We start from the raw sequence: 23,095 nt of genomic DNA, 5'->3' as shown, positions 1-23,095 counted from the left end.
ACCAGGCAGGGAAAAAGTAAGGACAATGCTTGCTAGGCTTCCATACAGTCCACTCCTATGGGATAACCATGCCACCAAGGGAAATTCAGACTAATTTCAATTCTGTTTCCCAGCTTTTCACAGACAGGAATAGCTGTGATTTGGATCAGGAAGGAGCCAGGTCTGTGTGGACTGCATGGGGTTGGACACTGTCAGGCTCATCTGCAGTGTTCTGCAACAAGCAGGGAAGGAAAAGGAACATGTTGTCCAGGATAGATCCTTAGAACATCCTTTTATGTATAAGACTATTTTCAAGGTTCATCTATACAAACTATCATGTCATTTTACTCACCTAATCAGTTACATATACACAGTAAGTATTTGCAAGAAACAGCCCTAGACCATAATCACTGAGTTCTGATTCAAATAAAGCAATCTTTATTATCTGTATTATACTGTATCAGCCATATTTCTATGCTAATTGACTAACTATGAAGAGAAGTATCAGAATCAAAACAAAATGCAATAAATATTGGCATATATCTATAGATTATAATATAAAAATAATAACAATTCTATAGATTACAATATAACAAATAGATTCTATAGATTATAATATAACAAATTCTAAATTAAACAAGTTTAAAAATGAAGAAAGCTGAATTTGCTTATAAGCCTTCTCCTTCCTGTCTTTATCCCTCTATATGTTACATACATAGACTGGACAATGCAGATGTCATTGGTCTTTTGGTTCTTGAAGGCTATTGGTTCTTAAATGAATGGTTATATAAACTGCTCAATAGTTAATACCTGAATTAAAGGCATGAAGTATCTTGTTCACTCACTTTCATCTCCATGAATTTTTGTTCTGCACAGAGGCATACTTCTACAGACAAGAGTATGTGCCCCCATTTTGGAGGAGACCACAGTTCTGTCTAGGAAAAAACTGTGCAGAAAGGTGAGAGTGGAGCCATCACTTCTTTCTTAGATGGAATTTGTCACAACAGAGGCCAGAGTTCTGTATTTTGTGCAGGATTTACACCCACAACGCACTTAGAGAACCTCTTCCAAACAAAATGCCTTGGGGAACTCAAAGAGTGCAACGGTTTATTTCTTTGTCATGTTTGGACAAGGAGATGACACTGAGCTGCTCTTCTAAATAAAAATGGTGGCATGTCTTTGCAGGTGTAACAAGCTGATCTTTATGTTCAGAGTAATTTTTACTGGCAAAAGTTTAGACGCCTAGGACTTGAGGAAGCTGATTGATTAGATAACGGGTCTGATGTTTAACATCATAACTTTGAGTACGATGTGTGTATGATCTTTAAGAGGCTACTAGTAGAAGTGAGTGTGGAGTCCAGTTCTCATGGATCTTTAATCAATGATCTAGTCAGTCACCACTAACTTTCTGACATACTGTTTAAATAAGCACAAGAACATTAATTAAGCTATTCCGTAAATTTTAGGAAAAAACCCTAAAGTGATATGTAAAAAGGCTTATGCAAAATTCTCCAGGGATACAGGACATATGTCTTATGACTAAAATCACACTCTGTTCTGAAAGACTTACTTAATGATCTACAAATGCAATTCACCCCTACTTCCTTTTGTTTTCCACTTTTCTATGTTCAGACATTTTATATGCCAGAATAGAATCCTAATCTACACCACTGTATTTGTATAGCCTTTTATTTCAATCAATGCATGACCAACAGCAATGTGAATATGCAAAGGTGAAGTCAAGTGGGTTTTTTTGTATATTCAGAAGCAATGCTTTCCGGCATTTTTCACAATCTCATATATAAGAAAATTAAGTCTATCCCAGCCAAAACCAGCACATAAGTGTAGCAGCAAGTGACCGGTATTTGTTACAAGATCAATGGAAATCCCAAAACCATGAGTCGAAACACAACCAGCACATTACCCGACTTCCCACTCTTGTATTTTGTTGCAGATTATCCTGTTTAGTACATTGTATTTCAGCATCCAGTGGGTGAAAACTTACTCTAAATAAGCTGTCAAGCTTAACTGAACTACTCTGCAAAAAGCATCTTACATAAAGAAAAGGCTTCAGAAGCATAAAAGAAAGCACAATATCCGTCTATATAATAATTTTTTTTCTGCAACTATTGTTGAAATTATCTAAAATAGTCACCCTATTTAAGGAAGAAAGCAAAATCAACAGTTTCTTCTGATTTGAAAAGGCACAGAGGGTAGTTTACCTGCAATTGTCAACATTATTTCTTCCCACAGCATTAGAGAAGTTGAAAGGTCCTACATTATTGATTTCTATGACTTGTATACAGCCAGTGAAATTGTAGACAGGTCCAGGTACCTACAAAAGAGAAAATGCACATAGTTCTTTTGCTTGTTGCCATTGTGATCACTTTTAAAAATAACTAAAGTTCTGTAAAAGATTTGTAACATACTTTAACCCTACTCCTGAAGAACCCTCCTGGTCTCCATTTTTTCCTCTAATGAAATTCTACTACAAAAAATTTGAATGTGAAAAGAAATTACAGTAAAACAAGCTTTGAAAAGTCTACTTTTAAGTTTACTACTTCACTGCTCAAAAGATACCTAGTACCATTAATCATGTCTCAAAGATGCCTAAGGACCTGTTAAAAATGGAAATCACTGTAGGGGCACTGAAAAAACACAGAACAATAATTTGTTATGCATATCTCACCATCCAAACAAATAACACTGACACAATATGTTGACAGGTCTTATATAAACAAACCACAAAAATTGTTGCATCTGAGTCTTTATGTATTGGACTACTGGACTGGGACAAGTTCCTGGTCACACCAGATCAAATGTACCTGTCCTTGGGGCCATGTAACAGGTAAGACTCCATAGTTTATATAACAAATTTCATGCCGCAATAGGAAAAGGTACTGTTAGGACTGTCCATGAAGGTGAAAGTCATTGATACATTCGAATGGGGCCTTGGGAGACTACTCGGAAGAAAACACAGTAACAGTGGAAGAGGGTATGGCCTGAGGCACTTAAATGACTGCTGGTCATAAGCCCACAGGAAGAGAAGCAAGTCTTGGCTTGATCCTTAACACTGCAGAGGACCTGTTCCTAACACTGACCATGAAGTCAGGTTTAGATACCTGCAGGTTTAGATACCTGCAGAATCAAAAAAGAAAGTCATTGAGGTCATCATTTTGTACAGGAGCACTACATAAAAATGAAGGAACTTTTTCAAAGGAAATTCAAAGGAACATCCCAAAGGGTAAAACACATGCAGATGAATACTTAAGTTATCAGTGGTTCACATAACATGTAAATAAACTGCTAGAAGAAAAAAGACTTTAGACTCCCTCAAAACCAAGAATATTTAAACAGCAAGGCAAAAATGTTTGTAATGCCTAAAAAGATGTCCTTTAAAAGTTGAGGTCATGTCCAAATGAAGGAAAATAGGAAGTTATATAAACGTTGGCACTAAAAACCCAATAAAGCAGGCCAGGTAAAGAAAAATAAAAAGATCTTTAGGAACAATTTGCTAAAAGCATAATGGCGAGCATTAAATGCTTTTTAAAAACCAACAGGAGCAGTAAGCCTGCCAGAAAGGCTGTAGGGCCAATAGACTATCAAAGTATAAAAGGAGTGTTCAAAGAGATAAGGCTCTAGCAGGAAATGTAAATGAACTCACCAAATAAAAATTTAATGTAGAGGAGCTCTGGGACGTTCCCATGCCAGAACACTTTTTAGTAGGGATACATCAGAGATCTGTCTCAAACTGAATTACTACTGGAAAATATTTTAAAATAAATTAACAAAGTGAACAGTAGCAAAAAAAACAAAGACCAAATAGTGTTTGCCCAAAAGTCCTAAAGGAAATCACTGGGTCATCACTTAAAATGGCATTCATGCCACAGGAATGGTAGATGTGGATTTTTGAGTTTTTTGTTTGTTTGTTTTGGGTTTGGGTTGGTTTGGCTTTTTTTGCTTTTTATGATTTGGGAAAGGGGGACAAGATTAGGGAATAAAAGAGCACACCTCAAACTATGGATCAGTAAGTCCCAGTTCCACTCCAGACAAACCATTAAGAGCTACATTAAAGAACAGAATCAACAGATAACATAGATGAACATAATGTACTGGAGTATAGTTGAGATGGTTTCTGAAAAGGGAAATTGTAACTCACAGGAGGAACACTGAATATGTGAAAAAGGATGCCTTGGCACATAGCCTTTGATTTCCAAAAGGCTTTTAACAAGTTTCTGTGCTAAAAGATTCTGAAGTAACTCGGTCACCCTGGGATCACAAGGAAGGCCTTCAATAAATGAAAAGAATGGTTAAAATAGAAGCAGAAAAATTGGGAATAAATATTGAACTTTCTCAATATGGAGCGCTCCTAGAAATTCCCTCAGCAATCTGTATTAGGGTCTGTGCTCTACAGCATATTCACAAGTGGCTCCAAGTTTCCTGTGTTACTCAGGATAGCAAAACCAAAATTCTGAGAAGAGGATTTCACAATACACAAAAATTTCACAATATGCAAAAATTTCACAATATGCAAAAACCATAAGGTATGTAAGGATGATGATACATATGAGAGTTTCCGAACAGAGAGTGACTACATAGACTAGGATTCTTCAGGAAAACCCACCATCAAGGAGAGTTAGAACAGAGTAGTGCGCAGATTAATAAAGAGTTTTCACAGTTTCTCACAATACAGGATCAAAAGGACATGACATCACATAAATTAGCGTGAAGATGAAAGCAAGCTAAAGGGCATACTTTTCGTACAACTTGAAATTAAGCCATGGAACTCAGCCATAGGATGTTGTGGATAGTATAACTCTAAATGGGGTCAAAAATTGGTCAAATTAATAGGAAGAGATTTTTCCAAAATAGTCTTCCTTATCTCTTTTCTTATCATTAAAGGTCATAAAAAAATGATGGCCTCTAGACTGTATATTTGCCTTCTTCCTTACCAGCCAGTAAAACCTGTTTCATATTGTGATGGCTTCTTGCTCTGTCCAGAGCCTTGAGGTAAAACCACCTGCCCTTTTCTTTAAAGGAAAGAGACTTTGAAAGACTGAAATATTTTAAAACTAGGTTTTACTAGAACACAAAATACTAAATTAGAACATGGCCACCATTTAATAGACTTCTGATGTGTTGGGTGAGATAAATCTCCCACCTCCCTCCTCTGCCTTTGCAGGGAGGGCCCTTTCCTCTAGTCTTGCTTTTTAAAAAGTTCAGTGACTTTGGTGTCAAAAACATTCAGTGTTCCAGATGCACACAGCTGCTTCTGGGTCCCAAGAAAAATTTCCTTTTTGCCATCACTTCTACAAGATGGCTGAGAGACACCTCCAAACTTTAAGCAAACATTCTGATCCTCCCAGGACTGCCTCAGTCTCCTTTCCTCCCCCAGGCTTTCTGCCTGGGGCTGCCAAAAGCTGCTCCAAGTCTCTTGGGAAAGGAGACATCTCTCCCTCCCAGCAGAGAGATATGCTGCACAAGTACGACATGGCTGAAGCAAGGCGAATTGATTTCCTCTGCGCCGTTCAACCGCTCTGAAACTTAACACACTGTGCCATGCTGTAGACAATAAACAAAATGAACCAGCCTTCCAACCCATGGGAGGGCTGAAAGAAGTTCATTAACAGTGCACTGTTTATTTCTTTAGCAACAAAGGCTTAAGGGCAGTTAGGACTTTAAAATGTGACAATGCAGAAAGTTACGTAACTGTTTAAGGTGGCGTTCAAAGTTCAGGTGCTGGAATGGGGAAGGTCGGCTCTCTGTATAGCAAACACGTTTTAGAGGATTGCACTGAGGCTTCCTGGAACTTAGAAAGAAATGAAACCCTCATTCAAGGAGTAGATATGAACACTCCCCTTCTCAAAGTTACACTTCAGATATTAAAAGAACAATATCATTTGATATACCACAATGGCTGACATAGACTATTGATATGGATTATGGACAACAGAAGACTGTCTCTCTTCCATATAATTTCTTTACCAGTTGCTTTGGCAAGGAAATAAGCTCAATGGACTGCCAAGTGTTATAGTCAGCAGTCTGCTTTTGCTGCTGTTATAATGACAAATTATACCAGGTAAACTTTGAAAATGTATTGTCCAATTAAGTTTCACATTTTACTTTTCGTAAGAGATGCTTATTATTCTTTTTTGTTCTGCCTTTTATAAATAGTAAATAAAACAATTTTCAAATTAACAGGATGCGGGATCTGTTGCAAATCTAATAAGAACACGGACAGAGTTACACAATTCTGAGTTGGAAATGACATGGGACCCATAATGCTGCCTAAAAAAATGTAAAATTGAACAGTGTTTTAATATTGGCTGCATAAATCAACTTGTTAGAGCTCTGCTTCTTCTTCTCTCCCTTTCACTGACGCGTAATTATGATTGTTCCAGTCATACCATGTATGTTTTTCAACAAAAGCCCTCATTTTTGGGATTTTAAAAGCAAACCAACAAAAAAATAGAAAACAAAAGGAACCAATAAATGCAAAGGTCAAGTATGATATAGTTTTGACATTTACGACAGCTACTGTGTCTAGTTAAGTTCATTCAAGACCCTGAATGTCAGGTTAGTACAGGGAAAGTTCACTATGGCAACCTATGAACCATTTTGCACACTGAACAGCAAATTAATCACTTAGTTTGGGAATAAATATTTATCTGCATATTCCCCCAAGCACTATTATCAGTGAATAATTTAAAAACATGGTTTCTTTCCCCCCAAAACAAACGTACTGATTGGGCTCCTAATAATTTCTCTTACACTGATATGTGTATATTTTGAATATAATGCATTCCCCTAAAGTAATATTAAAATACTTAATTCTTTGTTTTGTAATCATAACTACATCATAAACACTTTGGTCAAACAATCACTTGCCTTTGGAGTGCTATGCCATCTATACAAAAAAACTAATGTCTTCTTAGATGTATTTAGGAATAAGTGCTATTGATACAAATAATCAAAATTAAGCAGCTTTTATTCTGCTATTTTTGACAATAGATACTTGTTTGTGATTAGCAGAATATTAAAATGTAGACTTCAGATGTAGTTGGGTTTCCTTCCATTTACAAAAATACATTAATATGCTGACAAACTGTAATACTTAAATTGCCTGAAAATGTCAGGGTCATAGCAACACCAGAAATTTAATTTAATACAATTCACTATTCAGAAACTATGCAGATATGTTTGACATATAGTAACCATGCTCTTTAAATGCCCTTTATACTTGACAAAAATGAGTACAGATACTTACCTGGTAGGAAAAGTTCATACGTATATGCCAAACCATTTATTAACATCCCTTACTGACTAGCTCAAATTAGAGCTGCTGTTAGATAGAATTAACCTAGAATTTACTTCCTAGTGAAATGAGCTTGCATGCTGTCATTTCACTACAGATTCATAAATAATATAATGAGATTTTGCCTTCTGATCAGAGTATTTATAAAAAAAAATGTAATTAACTCAAAAGAAAACAAAGCATAGCACAATCTTTCCTCATTTGTCTCCACTCAAGGTAAATTTTATATAACTTAAAAATTCTCACTATAGATATTACAGTGTACCAGGATACGTTATTCAGTAATCTTTCATGTCTTCATGATTCCTGTCAAATACGCCTGATTTTGGAGTCTGATTTGTAGAACTCTCTGCAAAAGATTGTGAAACTTTTCAAATTGAAGTATTTTAAACATAAACAAAATGGCCCAGATACACATTTTTAAATACTCTAATAACATTTTTATTTATGTTTACTAACAACATGATGAACAGTTTGGAAATTAATGCATAACTTCAAGATAAAAATCAACCTTGAGATAAGTTTCTCTACTCCAGTTCTGGTTCTTGTTAGGGATTAGAATCATACGAAATGGTCATAATGAATTCTGAAATTAAGCAAGTTCTACTCTCTGTATTCTCTTCAGATTGGCCAAACAGGAACAAATTTGACTAACCATCTCAGTTTTAACCTGCTCGAAACCTACTGCAACTGAACTTCAATATCAGACAACATCAGAAAACCAAAAATAATCTCCTTTTCCAAAAAGCCTAAATTCCTTGGGGGTGTGGTGGTGGTGTTCCTTCCCCCCCTAAAGAAGAATTTGTTCTTTAAGAAATGTCTTTTTACAGCCCATGTTCCTGGGTTAGATACTGATTTAAATACAGCACAAAATAAAACTATACAGACTATCAAATTAGCACCAAGGCAAACAGAACATGTTTTATCCAAAGGGACCTTATTCTGATTTTGTATGCCATTTAATGAGCACTGAAGCTTGCCTTCATTCAAGGAAGCATGCTATAAGTAGGATACATATTTTTTCCAGTTTCTTCAAGTCACCAAATTTTCAAGGATTTGTTAAAAAGCAACATTAGTCACTCAGACATCACCTTGACCAAAAAATGTTAACACTTCTGTTCTTGTTGAATTAAACTTTTTAAGCACCAATTAATAAAAATTAAACCTTGCGTATTTTAACTGCAGCAGTTCGAGCAAAATGGACAATGATGTTACTCTGGTTAATTTGTATAGCCACTAAGTACAGAGAAATGCGCCCTCCTTTGAGAAGTGTTGCTGAAATGATGGTGGTGGTGCAGGATTTGATGTATCTATGCTGTTTGTTACTGCAATTTCTAATATTTACTTTTTTAAATACTTTTCCTACTCAGTCCCAATTTTAATCCACATGCATTTTTATTGTTAGATAATGTAGTGTAAACCAATTTTTATTAGAGTTTAATGACTTTTCAAAATGTGTAGGAAAATTAAAAGTGGTATTGGTTCTGAAAACAAAAGTAATAAAAGAAAACACTTAAAATATGGGAGAAAGAATATTGTTTCAGCTTTTGTACTAGTACTAGCACAGAAATGGGAAGGAAAAATGGGAAGGTATACTGGTAAATTGCCTACATGCCACCATATATAAAATAAAGTGGATGAAACACAAAGGACACAATCTCTCCTATCTGCTGACCAGTACTGGTAATGAAAAGAAACACTGTATAAACCTATGCATGATATCAGTGTTTCATTTAATTGATATGTTAATAAAATAGATGATTTTACACTTAAATTGTGATTCTGAGCCAAACATCCAAAAAATCATTTTAATTCAGTTATACTAACACAACTAAAAAGGGGCTAAGAAGTAAGTTAAATCAAGATATTCTTTTTTCATGTAGCTGCTTCTACTGAAATATTAAAATAATTTATTTCTATTATTCTATTTATTTATTTCTATTATTCTGAGTCTGTATTTATCATATCTGCCATGGATATTGAACCCTATCACAAGACTTCCATGAAACAAGAATGGTAAAGCATAATAAAATAGACAGAAGAGGGGGAAAAAGGTCCCCAAGCTGTCTAGGGTGGTACAGGTTTACATTTCTGCTCCTCATTTCTTATTTGTTTTAGCAACTCAAATCAGGGGTTGCAAAACTTGCTACCCTGGTAGTTCTCCCTCTGTGAGTAATCAACAAGTCAGGAGTTCTTCCAGTCTCCGATGCTGTAGAGCAAGGAACTGAGACTATGCCCTCATATTGGATCTGTTAGCAGACCAGTATTGGTAAAACACCTCCTGGACTGCTGTGCTTTACAGGGGGACCCAGACTGGTCATCTGCCTGGTCCCAGACTCTGATGGAGCCAGCTCACTGTATAACAGACATTCAGATTCCCCTTGCTTCATTTCCTCATCTAAATTGAATGGCAGTATAAAACTTCAGCATAAGTGTTTCACTGGCATGATTCCCATGATTCTGCCAGTTTGTTCTGGCTGAGAATGCTTCATTAAGCCACAAAGGATTAATTAAAATCAGTAAGTCTGAAAGATTCAAGGGTACTGAGAAATTCCTTTTCCTTTTTTATGAAAGTTTGTCCTTGGCCAAGATCCTTATCTTTTAAACTTGCTCTTGCCTTGCAGTTAAGCAAGTGCAATGTTGCATTTCAGAAATGATTATGAAGACTCTGAAGTAAGGAAGGACCTCCCTAAGTTTTATGTCTGGCCTTTCTGTAAACAAATTCAGTGTTTATGCTTATAAGCATAATGCATGATTTACTGTGTTTGTTATTGCAATTCTTAGTAAGTTCAACTACTGTAATTCATCTTTTTTAATTCTCTCCTGTTAATGTGGTACAATATCTTGCCCATGAACAAGCTGGAAAATATATTGGCCTGAGATGACTAGAACATGTACAATGAAATATAGACAACAGACATGTTTCTTATCTAGTACAGATTCTATCAACTAACTGTGGAGATCAACTCATCTCCCTGCACTTCCCCTTTTCAGAGTGATGCTGAAGTTAAACATATTGAACACTGTGCTACACCAATATAATACAGTGTTACAGCACATTAGAGGAAAGGTGTTTGGAGTCCATCAACCTGAACTAGTTTTTAGTTCAAGCCAGTTAACTTCTGTAGTTCTGGTTCTTGCCCAATCAATAACCAATAGCTCAAACATAAAAACATTTGACCCAAGAGATGCTTGTATCAAGTATATGTGTTTATGTACTGATGGATTTGATGATACCCATGGATTGGCTTCAACTCAGAATATTCTATGGGATCCAAAATAACATTCAGTGTGAAACACTTCTTACTGAATCTTAAACGTTGAGTTACAAAAAAGGGAGGGGCTGAAGCAAGGAGTTGTACATCTTCTGTCTGAACTAAAAGACATAACACCTTATCTAAAATAAAGACATCTGCATATCAAAGGAATTAATACTTATATGACGGTCAGACTATCCCCTGCATAAGGAAGAAACACTTATGTTTCAGGGAGAATGATTGTATTTATCTGGAACACCTGGAGGTCTTCAGAAGGAAAAAATGGCTATAAAAGCTAAAATGTTCCAACAAAATAGGCTTTCCTTCAGTTAATGTAACCTGAGGTATATAATATTCAGAAGGGGTTCATTTTGTCAGAGTTCTAAGAAAGTCAAAGAAGCTTAGCTGAAGAAGGGAAAGGCAAGAAGAAAATTTCTTCATAAATTTTTATAATTTTGTGCTGTCTTTTATCATGCCTGTATGTATTTTATAAATATCTGCAAGTGGATTGTCTGGTTTTATGTATTATAAATACGTAATTTTATTTTTCTAGCTTAGCCTCTTTTAAGACAAGAGGGGTTTCAAGGTAACTAAATACTAAACACAGTATTCCTCACACACGATGTAAGGAATATATCAGTTAGCACACTGTGCCTTTCAACAAATGCCTTCACTTCCCAGAAATACTTCAGACAATCCTAAGTCTAACAGTGTGGCATATATCAGCTGTCAGGACCAGGTGAGAACTGGTGTTATGGTGGTTTGCAGTGTTAGGAACATGGTAACAAGGAGAACTGCCTGACACATAACAAGGTGTTTAGGAGCATGCATGCATTCTAAGGTCACCAAGATGTTAGTCACATGTATTTATGCGATCAGAGGTGTATCTACAGTAAACAGGTCACATAAAAACATTAACCATGATGTGTGAAGAAGGTAATGAATCCAGGTACTTCCAAAATGCATTTAATTCTCTTACTACAGTAAGACAAGACAAATTTTTGTGTTCCAAAAACAATGAACTCTACCAGTGAGTAAAAATTTAAAACCTTTATCAATTTTTGATGAGACAACAGACAGGTTACTACCCACTGTCGTCTGCACTGTCTTTCAGCTAGATGTTACTGCCCCTGTGACAAATGTAACAGAATAGGGAAATAAATCTATAATTCAACATATTAGCATAGATTGAGATTAATGGTGGCTTAACTTGGAACAACTCAGAAGTGGACCCATGACCTGTTTTTTCATCTCTCCTGAGGAAACAAAAACCTTTAGCAAAGGAGTGAGGTAAGCAGTTGGATTCGGTTACCTAATTATTTGTTTTAGCTTTTTTTTCCCCAGTTTGAGAATCATAGTCCTGAGAGACTTATGACAATATGTGTTTCCCCAGAGCTGTGAATTATCTCTGTACTGCCTACTCATTGCCAGAGGAAGATGTTGGTTTAAGTCGAACACCTCCTCTTGTTCTAGCATTCAATTCTATCTCCCCCCACCTTGACTCGTATACTATTCATATACTTGTCAAAAGACACACCTAGTCCTGAGATTCTCATATGTGCCCTGAGTTTCATGCTCTTAGACTCCTTGTCTACAGCATTTACAGATTTTATCTGGAATTGACACTCCCCAGGAAAGCCAAAGTAGACAAAAATATCAGATTCACGTGAACGCACATTATGCACTAAATGATCTAGAGGAGAAATCAAACAATATTCTAAAAACTGCAAGTATGAAGTAAGTTCTTAATTTAAAAAAAATTGAAAACAAGTATTAAAATAATTAAACATGCATGGAAGATTCTAAACTGCTTTCTTATTTGCTCCCATCACTCAGATCCTGGAACCGAGTTCCCTCCTCTCCCTCCCTAGCATTGCTTTAAGCCTCGGTGCTGACCTGCTCTATTCTCAAGATGAAATCTTATCTCTTTTATTTTATTCTTAACATACCTCAAGCTTTTATTCAGTGCAAACACCACAGGGTCAGCCACTTTCTCTTTCTTGAGAGTCTAATACGTTTGTATTCTTTCTCTAGCACATTCCTTCTGGTTGAAAAAAAATTTCCAACTGTCACAAAATTTTCAAGGCTATTAAAAGGCTTTAGAATGATACATAAAAGAAGATGTTCATGCAATATACATCTTACCAAGCTAACAGCATTTAGTTTTTTATTCAGTCTTCACAGAGATTACAAGTGTCCTTAATAACAGTATCAAGATCTGCTACTCCCTTCCACTATTCTGCGGCCATTGAGGCTTCTACTGCCACAACAAAGTACACCTGACCATGAAAAATAATTTAGGCTTTTTCCCCGAACTTTCTCCTAGAAACAGAAATATTAGATGAGAGTAAAGAACCATCTTCACCAGGCACTGAACCTGTATCCTACATCTCCAGTAGCAAGTAATACAAGATGCTAGAAAAGAGAACAATTAACAGATCACATAGGCTGTGGTATTTCACATAATCACAGCATGGCTGAGGTTTGAAGGGACCTCTGGAGGTCACCTCATCCAACCCCCCCGCTGAAGCAGCGTCACTTAAAGCCGGTTACTCAGGACCATGTCCAGATGGCTTTTGAATATCTCCATGGATGGAGACTCCACAACCAGTCTGGGCAACCTGTGCCAGTGCTCAGTCACCCTCACAGTGAAAAAGTTTTTCCTGATATTCAGATGGCACTTCCTGCATTTCAGTTTGTGCCCATTGCCTCTGGTCCTGTCACTGGGCACCATTAAAAAGAGCCTGGCTCTGTCCTCTATACACCCTCCCTTCAGATATTTGTACACATTGATGAGATCACCCCTGACCCCTCTCTTCTCCAGGCTGAACAGTCCCAGGTCTCAGCCTGTCCTCACAGAAGAGATGCTCCAGTTCCTTAATCAACTTCGTGGCCCTTTGCTGGACTCTCTCCAGTATGGCCATGACTCTTATGCTGGGTAGCCCATAACTGGACACAGTACTCCAGCTGTGGCCTCATCAGGACTGAGCATAGGGTAAGGATCACCTCCCTTGACATGCTGGCAGCACTCCTCCTAATGCAGCCTAGGATACCATTAGCCTCCTTTGCAGCAAGGGCACATCGCTGGCTCAAGTTCAACTTGGTGTCCACTATGACCTCCAGGTCCTTCTCTGCCAGAACTCTACAAACTCTTTCCTGTAAAAACTCTACAAATCACAGGATGCCTGATGATGTCAGGCATTTCTTCAGCAGGGAATTTTTGCCATGTTAGTAGAAGACTTTTCACATAATAATTCAGCTATTAGAATTTCAGAAGCCAAAAGAAATAAACTTTCATATGTAGATACATACATATACACACACGCACATGCACACACACAGAGGTTTGCATTCATGCACTCATTTACACTGTTAACCAGGAATCTCTTTTAACTAAATACATCTGATTCATTCAAATTCCTCTTCTCCAAGCCCAGTAAAGGGTTCAAAAGTATTCTGCTGTATGCAAGAAAGCTACCAGAAGACAAACAGCAAGTTTGCAGCACGGACAAACAGTTTTCACCATTTTCACAAACTGATTACAAGGCAAAATCAATAGCCTTGTTTTTCAGGTATTGAGTACACATGAGCTCACAAATGGCAAACAATATAGGATCACGTGAAAAGCCAGGATATTCCTACTATTTCAAGTTTACATTAACATTTCATCTTACAATTAACTTGTGTTAATTTTGAAATACATTCTATAAATATATTTGTTTTTAATTTTTTTCTCTCTTTTTCCATACTATTCTGCCTGTGCTGTGAACAATAGTCTGTAAAACAGCATTCTGTAACCTGGAATGACAATCTGTATAATGACACAGTGACACAATGAAAGAATGCTTTTTCTGTTTACTATTATATACAGAGAAAGCAGCTCTCAGTAGTTGTATATATAATTCTCAGGATTTAGTAAACACCAGCACAGTAAAGTAGGTAGAAGTTGGTAAATAAATAAGGAGATTTAAACCACCGAAGAGAGTGACAGGCACTGACACAGTTACTTACCTTTACTCCTCTTTGCCTTCAAAAAGCATAGTATTAATACTAATAAAATAGGAAATTAATGATTTTATGCTAATGTTCCCCAAAGTTCTGTTTTATTAAATGTTAATATTAAATGAATCTCACTTCATTTAGATGAAAGAGCACAAAATAAGAGTTGCACTTCCAATGGTTTAACATATAACAACTGCCAGTTCCTTTGTTACTTTCTTGTTTTTATGATGCACACCAAAAATCACAAATTTACAAACAAAGTGATCACCATGTTCCTCTCTTAATACTGACTCTTTCTTTATACTACAACAGCTTAGTTGGCTTCTACCTTTAGAGCAGAGTGCACTTTCTGCTGGCTTGGCAAATGTGTTATTTGACTGTTTTTCAGGCTCAGCTATTTGCTGCATGCCCAACAGGTACATTCAGATACTTAGTTTAGAGTGAAGCCATTAAGCAAACAGCACTGAAGGGCTTATTTGCCAGGGATCAGGAATGACCTCCATTTACTATAGTTTTCTATAAAAACTGCCTCTGCTACATTGCTTGCAGTTGGGAAAAGAAATGAAACAACCCAGTAAAATGTCAAAGCTGTCAAGATACACAAAGTCAATTTATTGTTACTGAAATAATAGAAACTTCTACATAGAAGATCAATGAGAATGGAAGATCCTGGGACTGAGAATGAATGTGGAGAGAGATTGCTAACATTATTAGAGAAGTAGGTTCTAGGGGAAATCACACAACTATGAGACTAACTTAGTGTGCATAACAGCAGAACAAATGCTTTTTATATTGATAGAGTCTCTTTTCCTCAGCAAAATATTTGATTTTTTTTTATTCATCAAATACACACTCAGCCTAAAAAAAGATGATGATACCTTATACTTTAGTTTGATAAATCTCAAGGACACTATAGAAACACTAGTCACCCAGATTACCTCTAGAAGGACCAAACAGGAATCACCATAATTTAAACAGAGCTGAGACAAACATAACTACGTCTTCAATGAAGATTTTCTCTTTTGGAAGGAAAAAGCACAAAATTAAAGGAATCAGTTAAAGAATTGAAAACATCAAAGATAGGAGGTGTGAAATTTTCTTAATTAAAGTGGCAGAAATATGGCTGGAAGAGGGTACTGGGAATAATGAAGAACACACACAAACATATACACACACAAAGAAACAGCAAAGAATGATGTGTTGGAAGTAGAAAGCATAAGGATGTAATAAAACTTGCCAAAACTCAAGCTAAGTTGGACCTTACAGAAAATTTAAGCACCCTGAGGAAAGAACTGACTACAAGTGAGCAGAAGGACCAAGTTACAAATACTGCATCTGCCACCAAAAACCTTTGTCTTACTAACACTGGAAAAACACTTCTATGATTCTACTAGACTGTCTTGTATTGGTATGCTGCTGTAATAGGCTGCACATTATATTTCCTTCCTTTTTAAGTTAGTATTATGTTCCCTTAAGAATAACAGTTACCCCGTAGAAAGAGAAAATATGATTTTATTTTCTTGCTGGAGTACCTTTAGTATAGTTTTCTGCAAATTATAAACCAGATACTTCTACTACCAGATACTTCAAGATAGGATATAACTTCAAGATACTTAGATAAGATATCACATAAATTCCCAAAGAATTATTAATGTTCTTTTAATTTCAGAAATGCTGATGTTTATTGAGTATTGCCAGGCTGAAACTTATCATATCTAGATAGTAAAGAGGAAAACTTGGTGGCTGCCCTTTTATTTCTTTTTAAAGACATTTTTAATTCCTTGTGAAAGAAACAGTTCTTACCAGCTAGTCAGGCAGGGCTCTCACCTCTGGACAGACTTTTAACACACTGAAAAGACTACTACATATAAACCTACAAATCAACAATCGCACTTAACAAAAGTATAAGAGAGAATACTGTGTGTGAGTGAGCACGTGACAGATATTAGTCACAGAGTTTCCTTTGGGGTGACAGTGGGGTTCAGGGAATGTGGTGGGTTAACCCCAGCTGACAGGTATCCAGTCGCTTGCTCATTCCCCCCCAGCAGGATGGTGGAGAGAAGAAGGGCAAAAGCAAGCAAATTCATGGCTTGACATAAAGTCAGTTTAATAAGTGAAGGAAAAAAGAGAGAGGGAAAAAACCAAGTGATGCAAAAGCAATTACTCATCAGCAGCAGACCAGTGCCCAGCCAGTCCCTGAGCAACGGCTACTTTGGAAAAAGTCCTCCCCAGCTTTATTGCTGAGCATGATGCCATATGCTATGGGATATCCCTTTGGTCAGCTGGGGTCAGCTGTCCCGGCTGTGTCCCCACCCAGCCTCTTGCCCACCCCCAACCAACTCACTGAGGGGTAAGAGTGAGAAACAGAGAAGGCCTTGACACTGTGTAAGAACTGTTCAGCAACAGCCAAAACATCCCTGTGTTGGCAACACTTCTTTGGTCACCAGTCTAAACACAGCACCGTATGGGCTGCTATGAAGAAAATTAGCTCCACCCCAGCCAGACCCAGTACAGAGAATTAACATGAATCCAGAATTTCTCAGATGCATGACAAGAGTAGTTGACACAATGCTTAGTGTGAGTCAGTGCATGGAAATACAAACAACTGCCACTAAAGACGTTAGCAAAATGCAAAGTGATACAAACATTACTTTAGTGATAATGGTGACATAGGTGAGGAATAAACCCCAAAGATTTCTGTCCCAGAATACTGTAAAAACCCAGCTGTGAGAGCAAAGATTTTTTTTATTATTATCAATTCTCGTGGTACTATATGGTTATAGAATAATAAACAAACTACCTTAATATACTACCTAACCACATCTATGCTTTTCGTTCCTAAGCTTGTATTTATCAGAAACGGCAAAAATTTGCTCCACTTGCCATCCAAAGCACACAAGTATAATCAGTAAAAATAATTTTCAATGGGATTTTGTGCAATTTAGCAGCAAATTGTCTTCTTTTTTCCTGAAGAAAAACTTAAGGATTTGCATTTTAATAGGATGGAGGTGTATGACCAAAACTTCATGTTCATGGCATAAACCTCTTTGCTTTTAAAAAAATTGGAGAAAAATCACACATACATAAAATAGGAACAGATGAATATTGGTTTTGTCTATTAAAACATGATAAGAAGTTTGCATAACATGCTTTTCTCATGTAGTTTGAGTTTTGTGGTTAGCTTGCTACAACTTATGCCTAGACATTTACTCTTATCAAAAACAAGTTAACAGCTGATTAAATTGATAGCTAAAGGAGATCAGCTCTTGATTTTAGTTGTGTTTTAAGGGGAATGCACAAAGAAACACAAGGTAAGATTTATGCATTTTCATCAACTGCAGAAGGAACCAGTCTGCAAAAGGTGAACCTACAGTTCCTGAACACACAAAGAAAGAGTGGGGCAACTAATCTAGGGAACTGCTGTTTGATAGGGTCATTTGGGTAATTATTGCATTACTTGCCTGACTGGTACATACATTCTGTTAAATATATTTCTGCCTTGTCAAATGAGCTGTAGTCTGGTTTCTCCTGAAGCTGAAAGGATCCTACCTAAACTACATGGAAGTAATTGCTGTCATGCAGTTCCCTTTTAGGTTTACACCATTAGGCTGTATCACCACAGGAACTACAAAGGAAGATTACAGGCCACTAACTGGTATCTGCTGGTATGCGTGGTCAACACATCCTCTTTTCTGAGGGGTAAACCCTAGCTCTTCTCTGTTCTTCATTGTTTATAGGGAGAGTGTAGTGGCCACCATTCAAGTCTCTTAGATATAATTCTGCCTTGAAAAAGAGACTGAAAGGGAGGGTTGAGACAGAGTGAGGACCCATACGAATGTAATTGTGGACTGCTTGTGAATTTTCTGTGTGAAATCTTTTTGTTTTTTCAGGAAAGTGTGCCCATATATATTTTCAGTCCACGTAGATAGTCTGCCATCAAGCTTCTTGCAGAAGATCCCAGAGTACACTTGTGCAATGAATGATTACAGCCTATCCTCCCAAGCTTTGGGAGGTTGCTTGGGAACAGTATAATGTTCAGTCAGTGTTTGGAAGAAACTCAAAATGATCAGACGACAGATGTCTGGGATGCAAGCACTGAAGAGCACTGCTGCATTAGGCCACTTCACCACAGTTTCTTTAAGTTTTAAGCTTTGCTGGAAGGGATTGATACCAAACACATCCTCCAGGAGCTCATGAAAGTTATCTGCTAACTGCTCAAGCCTTACTTCTTGCTTATCATCAACCTGACGTGCTGAATTTTCCAAAAAGGATCTCAAAGAGTCACACAGAGGAACTACTGAAATGTCATCTTCACAAATGATGCCATCTGTTGAGCTCCATTGCTTCCAGACAAAGGAAATTACTTCTTTTCGTTGTTTGTATGACATGTGATGCCAAACCTATGCTTACAATTCTCAAAAGTATATACATTATGAATTGCATTGACTTCCAAGATGTCAATGTGAAGGCATAGCTCCATCAAACACCGCAGATCCTGTGTAGCATACTGCTTAAATGTGCTCTCCATCCCATAATGCTGTGTGCTGACACTTTCAAGATAACAATCACTTTTTAAAAATCAGCTTCCAGACTGGACCATGAACAATAGGCAAACAAAGGTGAAGTATCTGACAAGGTGCCTGAGAAGTGTTATGCACATACACACTGCCACATTTCCAGGTAAGTCAGACAATTTGGGAACATGGAAAGCTATTGGATAAAAAGGGCTGAATATGCTCAGCAGAAGATAAGTCATCCCAGATGTCTGTAACTGCCCTGAATTTTGCACACTGAATAGGAAGAGGCAAATGGTTAATGTTACTAAGAGAAGCAGCGTTGTCAAAGAATGAAAGCATCACACAGACACTGAAAATTTTCTCCCAGGACAATTCCCACATCAGGCCACACATCAAGATAAGGTGTCAAGGAGATGTCTTGCCAACAAAAAAGGGCTGTAGCTGTTGCCAGGATCCTGTTGGAATATGCAGGAGCTGTGGACTAATTAAGTGGCAACATCAACCACAAACTGAAGATCTTAGCAGGTCAGCCTGGCAGCCATGGGAAAATAAGTGCCCTCACAGCTGAAAGACAAAAAGCGATCTTGCAGCCTTGCCAGTATATTGGAAGAGAAATGATCACCTGGACTTGAAATTGCAAATTCGTAAAAGCAACTTGCATATAAGTTCAAAACAGCGTCATCCCTTCAAAATGTTCTTCAAAATAAGGAAACAACCTCTGCAGAAACACAATCATATCTTTGCATATCACCAAAACAGCATCTTTCTTCTGATAAAATTAGTGCCTCCTTGTATAGGGCGTAGGTGTCAAGGTTTTGGCAGTGGGGAGGCTTGCAGAGGTGACCTGTGTGAGGAGAGGCTGGAGTTGCCCGGTGCTGGACACAGACGGTTCCAGCCGGCTCCAACGGACCCACCACAGGGCACAGCTGAGCCCCCCAGCCACGGTGGTGGTGCCTCTGGGAAAATGCCACAAAGGCAGAGGAGGCATGGAGAAAAAGAGAGAGAGAAAAAGAGTGTGAACATCAAGGTCAATATCTGCTCCATGGTGCCAAGCAGATATTCCCCTGCAGCCCATGGGGAGGATCATGCCAGAGCAGGTGGATGTTTCCTGAAAGAACTGTGGCCTGTGGAGAGGACTCAAGCAGGAGCAGGGGAAAAGCGGCAGAGGAGGAAAGAGCAGCAGAGAGGAGAGGTTATGGACTGACCGCAACCCTCCTTTCCCCCTGTGCCACTTGGGGTTGGAGTGGAAGGAGTTGGGAATGAAGTTGAGCCCAGGAAGCAGTGTGGGCAGGGGGGGAAGGTACTGTTTTAATTTTGTCTTTGTTTCTCACTACCCAGATCTATTTTAACTGGCAATAAATTAAATTAATTTTCCCCAAGTCAAGCCCATTTTGGCCATGATATTAAGTGGCAAGCGATCTCCCTGTCTTTATCACAGCCCGTGAGCTTTTTAATCTGGCCATATTTTTTAATCTCAGGGTGAGTGACTGGGTGGGCATCTGGCATTTAGCCATTGTATAAGCCATCACATTCCTGAAAACTGAAAGAGGCATAGAAGGTAGGAGGATGGTGAAGTTAATCAAATGACCATTCGTATCTAAGGTCAAGAACTGAATATAGGAGGACCTTAAGACGGTATATGATATTGTAGTTGCATACAGTAAAAGGTAGAAAGGAGAAAAATAGTATCAAGTCTTCCAACACATACTTAAGGCTGCTGATATGCAGGAATGAGCTGGTGGGAATAATGCAGGCAACCCATGATGGATAAAGAGCTGCCACCTGTGAGGCTGGTTAAATGACTGCTGAGGTTGGCCTTGAGGAGCACCTAAGGGAAGGAGGTCAAAAGAACTGGTCTCATTCTTCTTGTGAGTCATTAGAAAGATTGTGAGGGAATACATGATGACATAGGTTTAAAGGAGTGAAGGATTTAAATCAGTTCTGTCCTGTAGACTCCTTCATTTCTTTTGGGAGCTCTGTGCAAAAATAAAGTATGAAGGGTACCAATAGGAGGAGGTACCCGATAGATCATGAATAGTTTTCAGCACTATGGAATAATTGGTGGCAGTGGCTAAAAAGTCCTCTAAGTTATCATTCAAGACAGATTCTGCAGTTTCAGATACTTTATTGATGAGTTCTTACTGGCGAACAAAGACCAAACAGTTCAGTAGTGAAATCTTAGGGATATAGGAGTATAAGCCTTTTCTTCTAGCAGTCAGTCTCTTACCATCCCTCTTTCCTGTGAGACACATGCCTCTATAGTCCTCTGATGCAGCCATGGAAACAAAGGAAAAGGACAGCAGAATACATACAGGTACTCAGTGTTCCTGGGGGTGTAGCAGTTGTAGTTCATTCATTTTACAGGTGACAGTAAGAGGGTAACGGTTGCGAAAATGCCTGGTTAGGCTCCAGCAAGGCCTCACTGATGGAAAATAATCTTGCATGGGCTAATACAGAAGAAAAATTCCATTACACTGTGTCCGCCCTAACTCTTTGAATGCTGGATAGAACTTTCCAGGATCAAACAGCACATTGGATTAGAAGAAGAAGGCAGGCTGAACCTGATAAGCTCCAAAGCCCAAGAACAACACATCTCAGGACATGCATGCTAGTGAGGACACAGGTGTATCTGTCTCCTCACTGGCCACATTGCCATACTATGACAGTGCACAGAAGACACCTTGAAGCGAAGTTCCAACTTGTGGCTCCAGAGCAAAAGACTCAATAGAATGAATTACCCAGGAGAGGTGCAAAAAACAGGGTTTGGATATGCGCTTTGGCATTGACCCCCAGTATCAGTATTGGCACTCTCTTTGGTGGTTAGAGCAGATACTGATCACAGAATCACAGAACTGCTTATGTTCGAAGGGACCTCTGGAGGTCTTTAACTAGGAATGACAGGGGAGGGACAGAGTTACCAGCAGCCCTGTGAGGGACTGTTGAGCAAAGCACTGTGAGGGTTGATGAGCAAAGGGCCTGGTGTGATGTGGCAGGAAGGGATCACAAAATCAAAAGAACAGCCCCAGCTCTTTCAGTCTTTCCTCATATGAAAGAAGCTTCAGTCCCTTAATCATCTTTGTGGCCCTGTGCTAGAGACATTCCAGTAAGTCCATATCTTTCTTGTACTGGGGAGGTCCAGAACTGGTCACATTAATTCAGATGCATCCTCACCAGTACTGAGTAGAAAGGATGAATCCCCTCCCTTGACCTGCTGGAGATGCTCTTCCTAACGCAGCTGCAGGATACCGTTAGCCTTCCTTTGCTGTGAGGGTGCATTGCTGGCTCATGGTCAGCTTGTGGTCCACCAGAACTCAAAGGTCCTCCCTTGCCAAGCTGTTCTCCAGCCAATTGACCCCACCATGTACTTGTGCATGGGGTTATTCCACCTCAGGTGCAGGACTTTGCAATTCCCCTTCATAAGATTCCTGTCAGCCCATTTCTCCAGTCTGTTGAGGTCCCTCTGGATGGCAGCATGACCCTCTGGACAATTAGCCACTCCTCCCAGTTTTGTATCATTTGCGAACTTGCTGAGGGTGCACTCTGTTCCATCATCCGGGTCACTAATGAAGATGTTGAACAGTATTGGACCCACTATTGAATCCTGGGGTACACCACTAGCTACTGGCCTCCAACTAGATTTTGGGCCACTGGCCACAATACTCCAGGCCTGGTCATTCAGCCAGTTTTTAATCCACCTCACTGTGGACTTATCTATACCTGTACTTTGTCAGTTTGTCTATGATGGGAGTTTGTCATGGGAGACAGTGTCAAAGACTTTGCTGAAGTGGAGGTAAACAACATCCACTGCTCTCCCTAGTCCACCAAGCTAGTCACCTAATTGCTGAAGGCTATGAGGTTGGTCAAGTATGATTTCCCCTTCGTAAATCCATGTTGACAACCCCGAGTGACCTTCTTGTCCTGCATATGTTTGGAAATCATTTCCAGGAGGATTTTCTGCATCACCTTCCCAGGGACTGAGGTGAGGCTGTCCGACCTATAGTTTCCCAGATCTTCCTTCTTGCTCT

At 38.5% G+C, this 23,095-nt stretch overlaps 1 protein-coding gene across 1 annotated transcript in view; it reads right to left on the bottom strand.

Annotated features, from left to right (window-relative positions):
• Positions 1 to 23,095, bottom strand: part of EYS (eyes shut homolog) — a 939,662-nt gene that overhangs the window by 257,335 nt on the left and 659,232 nt on the right. Inside the window, exon 35 of the mRNA XM_059831070.1 lies at positions 2,202 to 2,314. Within this exon, the coding sequence (XP_059687053.1) occupies positions 2,202 to 2,314 (113 nt within the window). The remainder of the gene's footprint in view (positions 1 to 2,201; positions 2,315 to 23,095) is intronic.

Source organism: Gavia stellata, chromosome 2 (assembly GCF_030936135.1).
Source record: "Gavia stellata isolate bGavSte3 chromosome 2, bGavSte3.hap2, whole genome shotgun sequence".
In the NCBI taxonomy this organism is placed as follows: Eukaryota; Metazoa; Chordata; class Aves; order Gaviiformes; family Gaviidae; genus Gavia; species Gavia stellata.
This window is presented reverse-complemented; position numbering and strand designations above follow the sequence as displayed.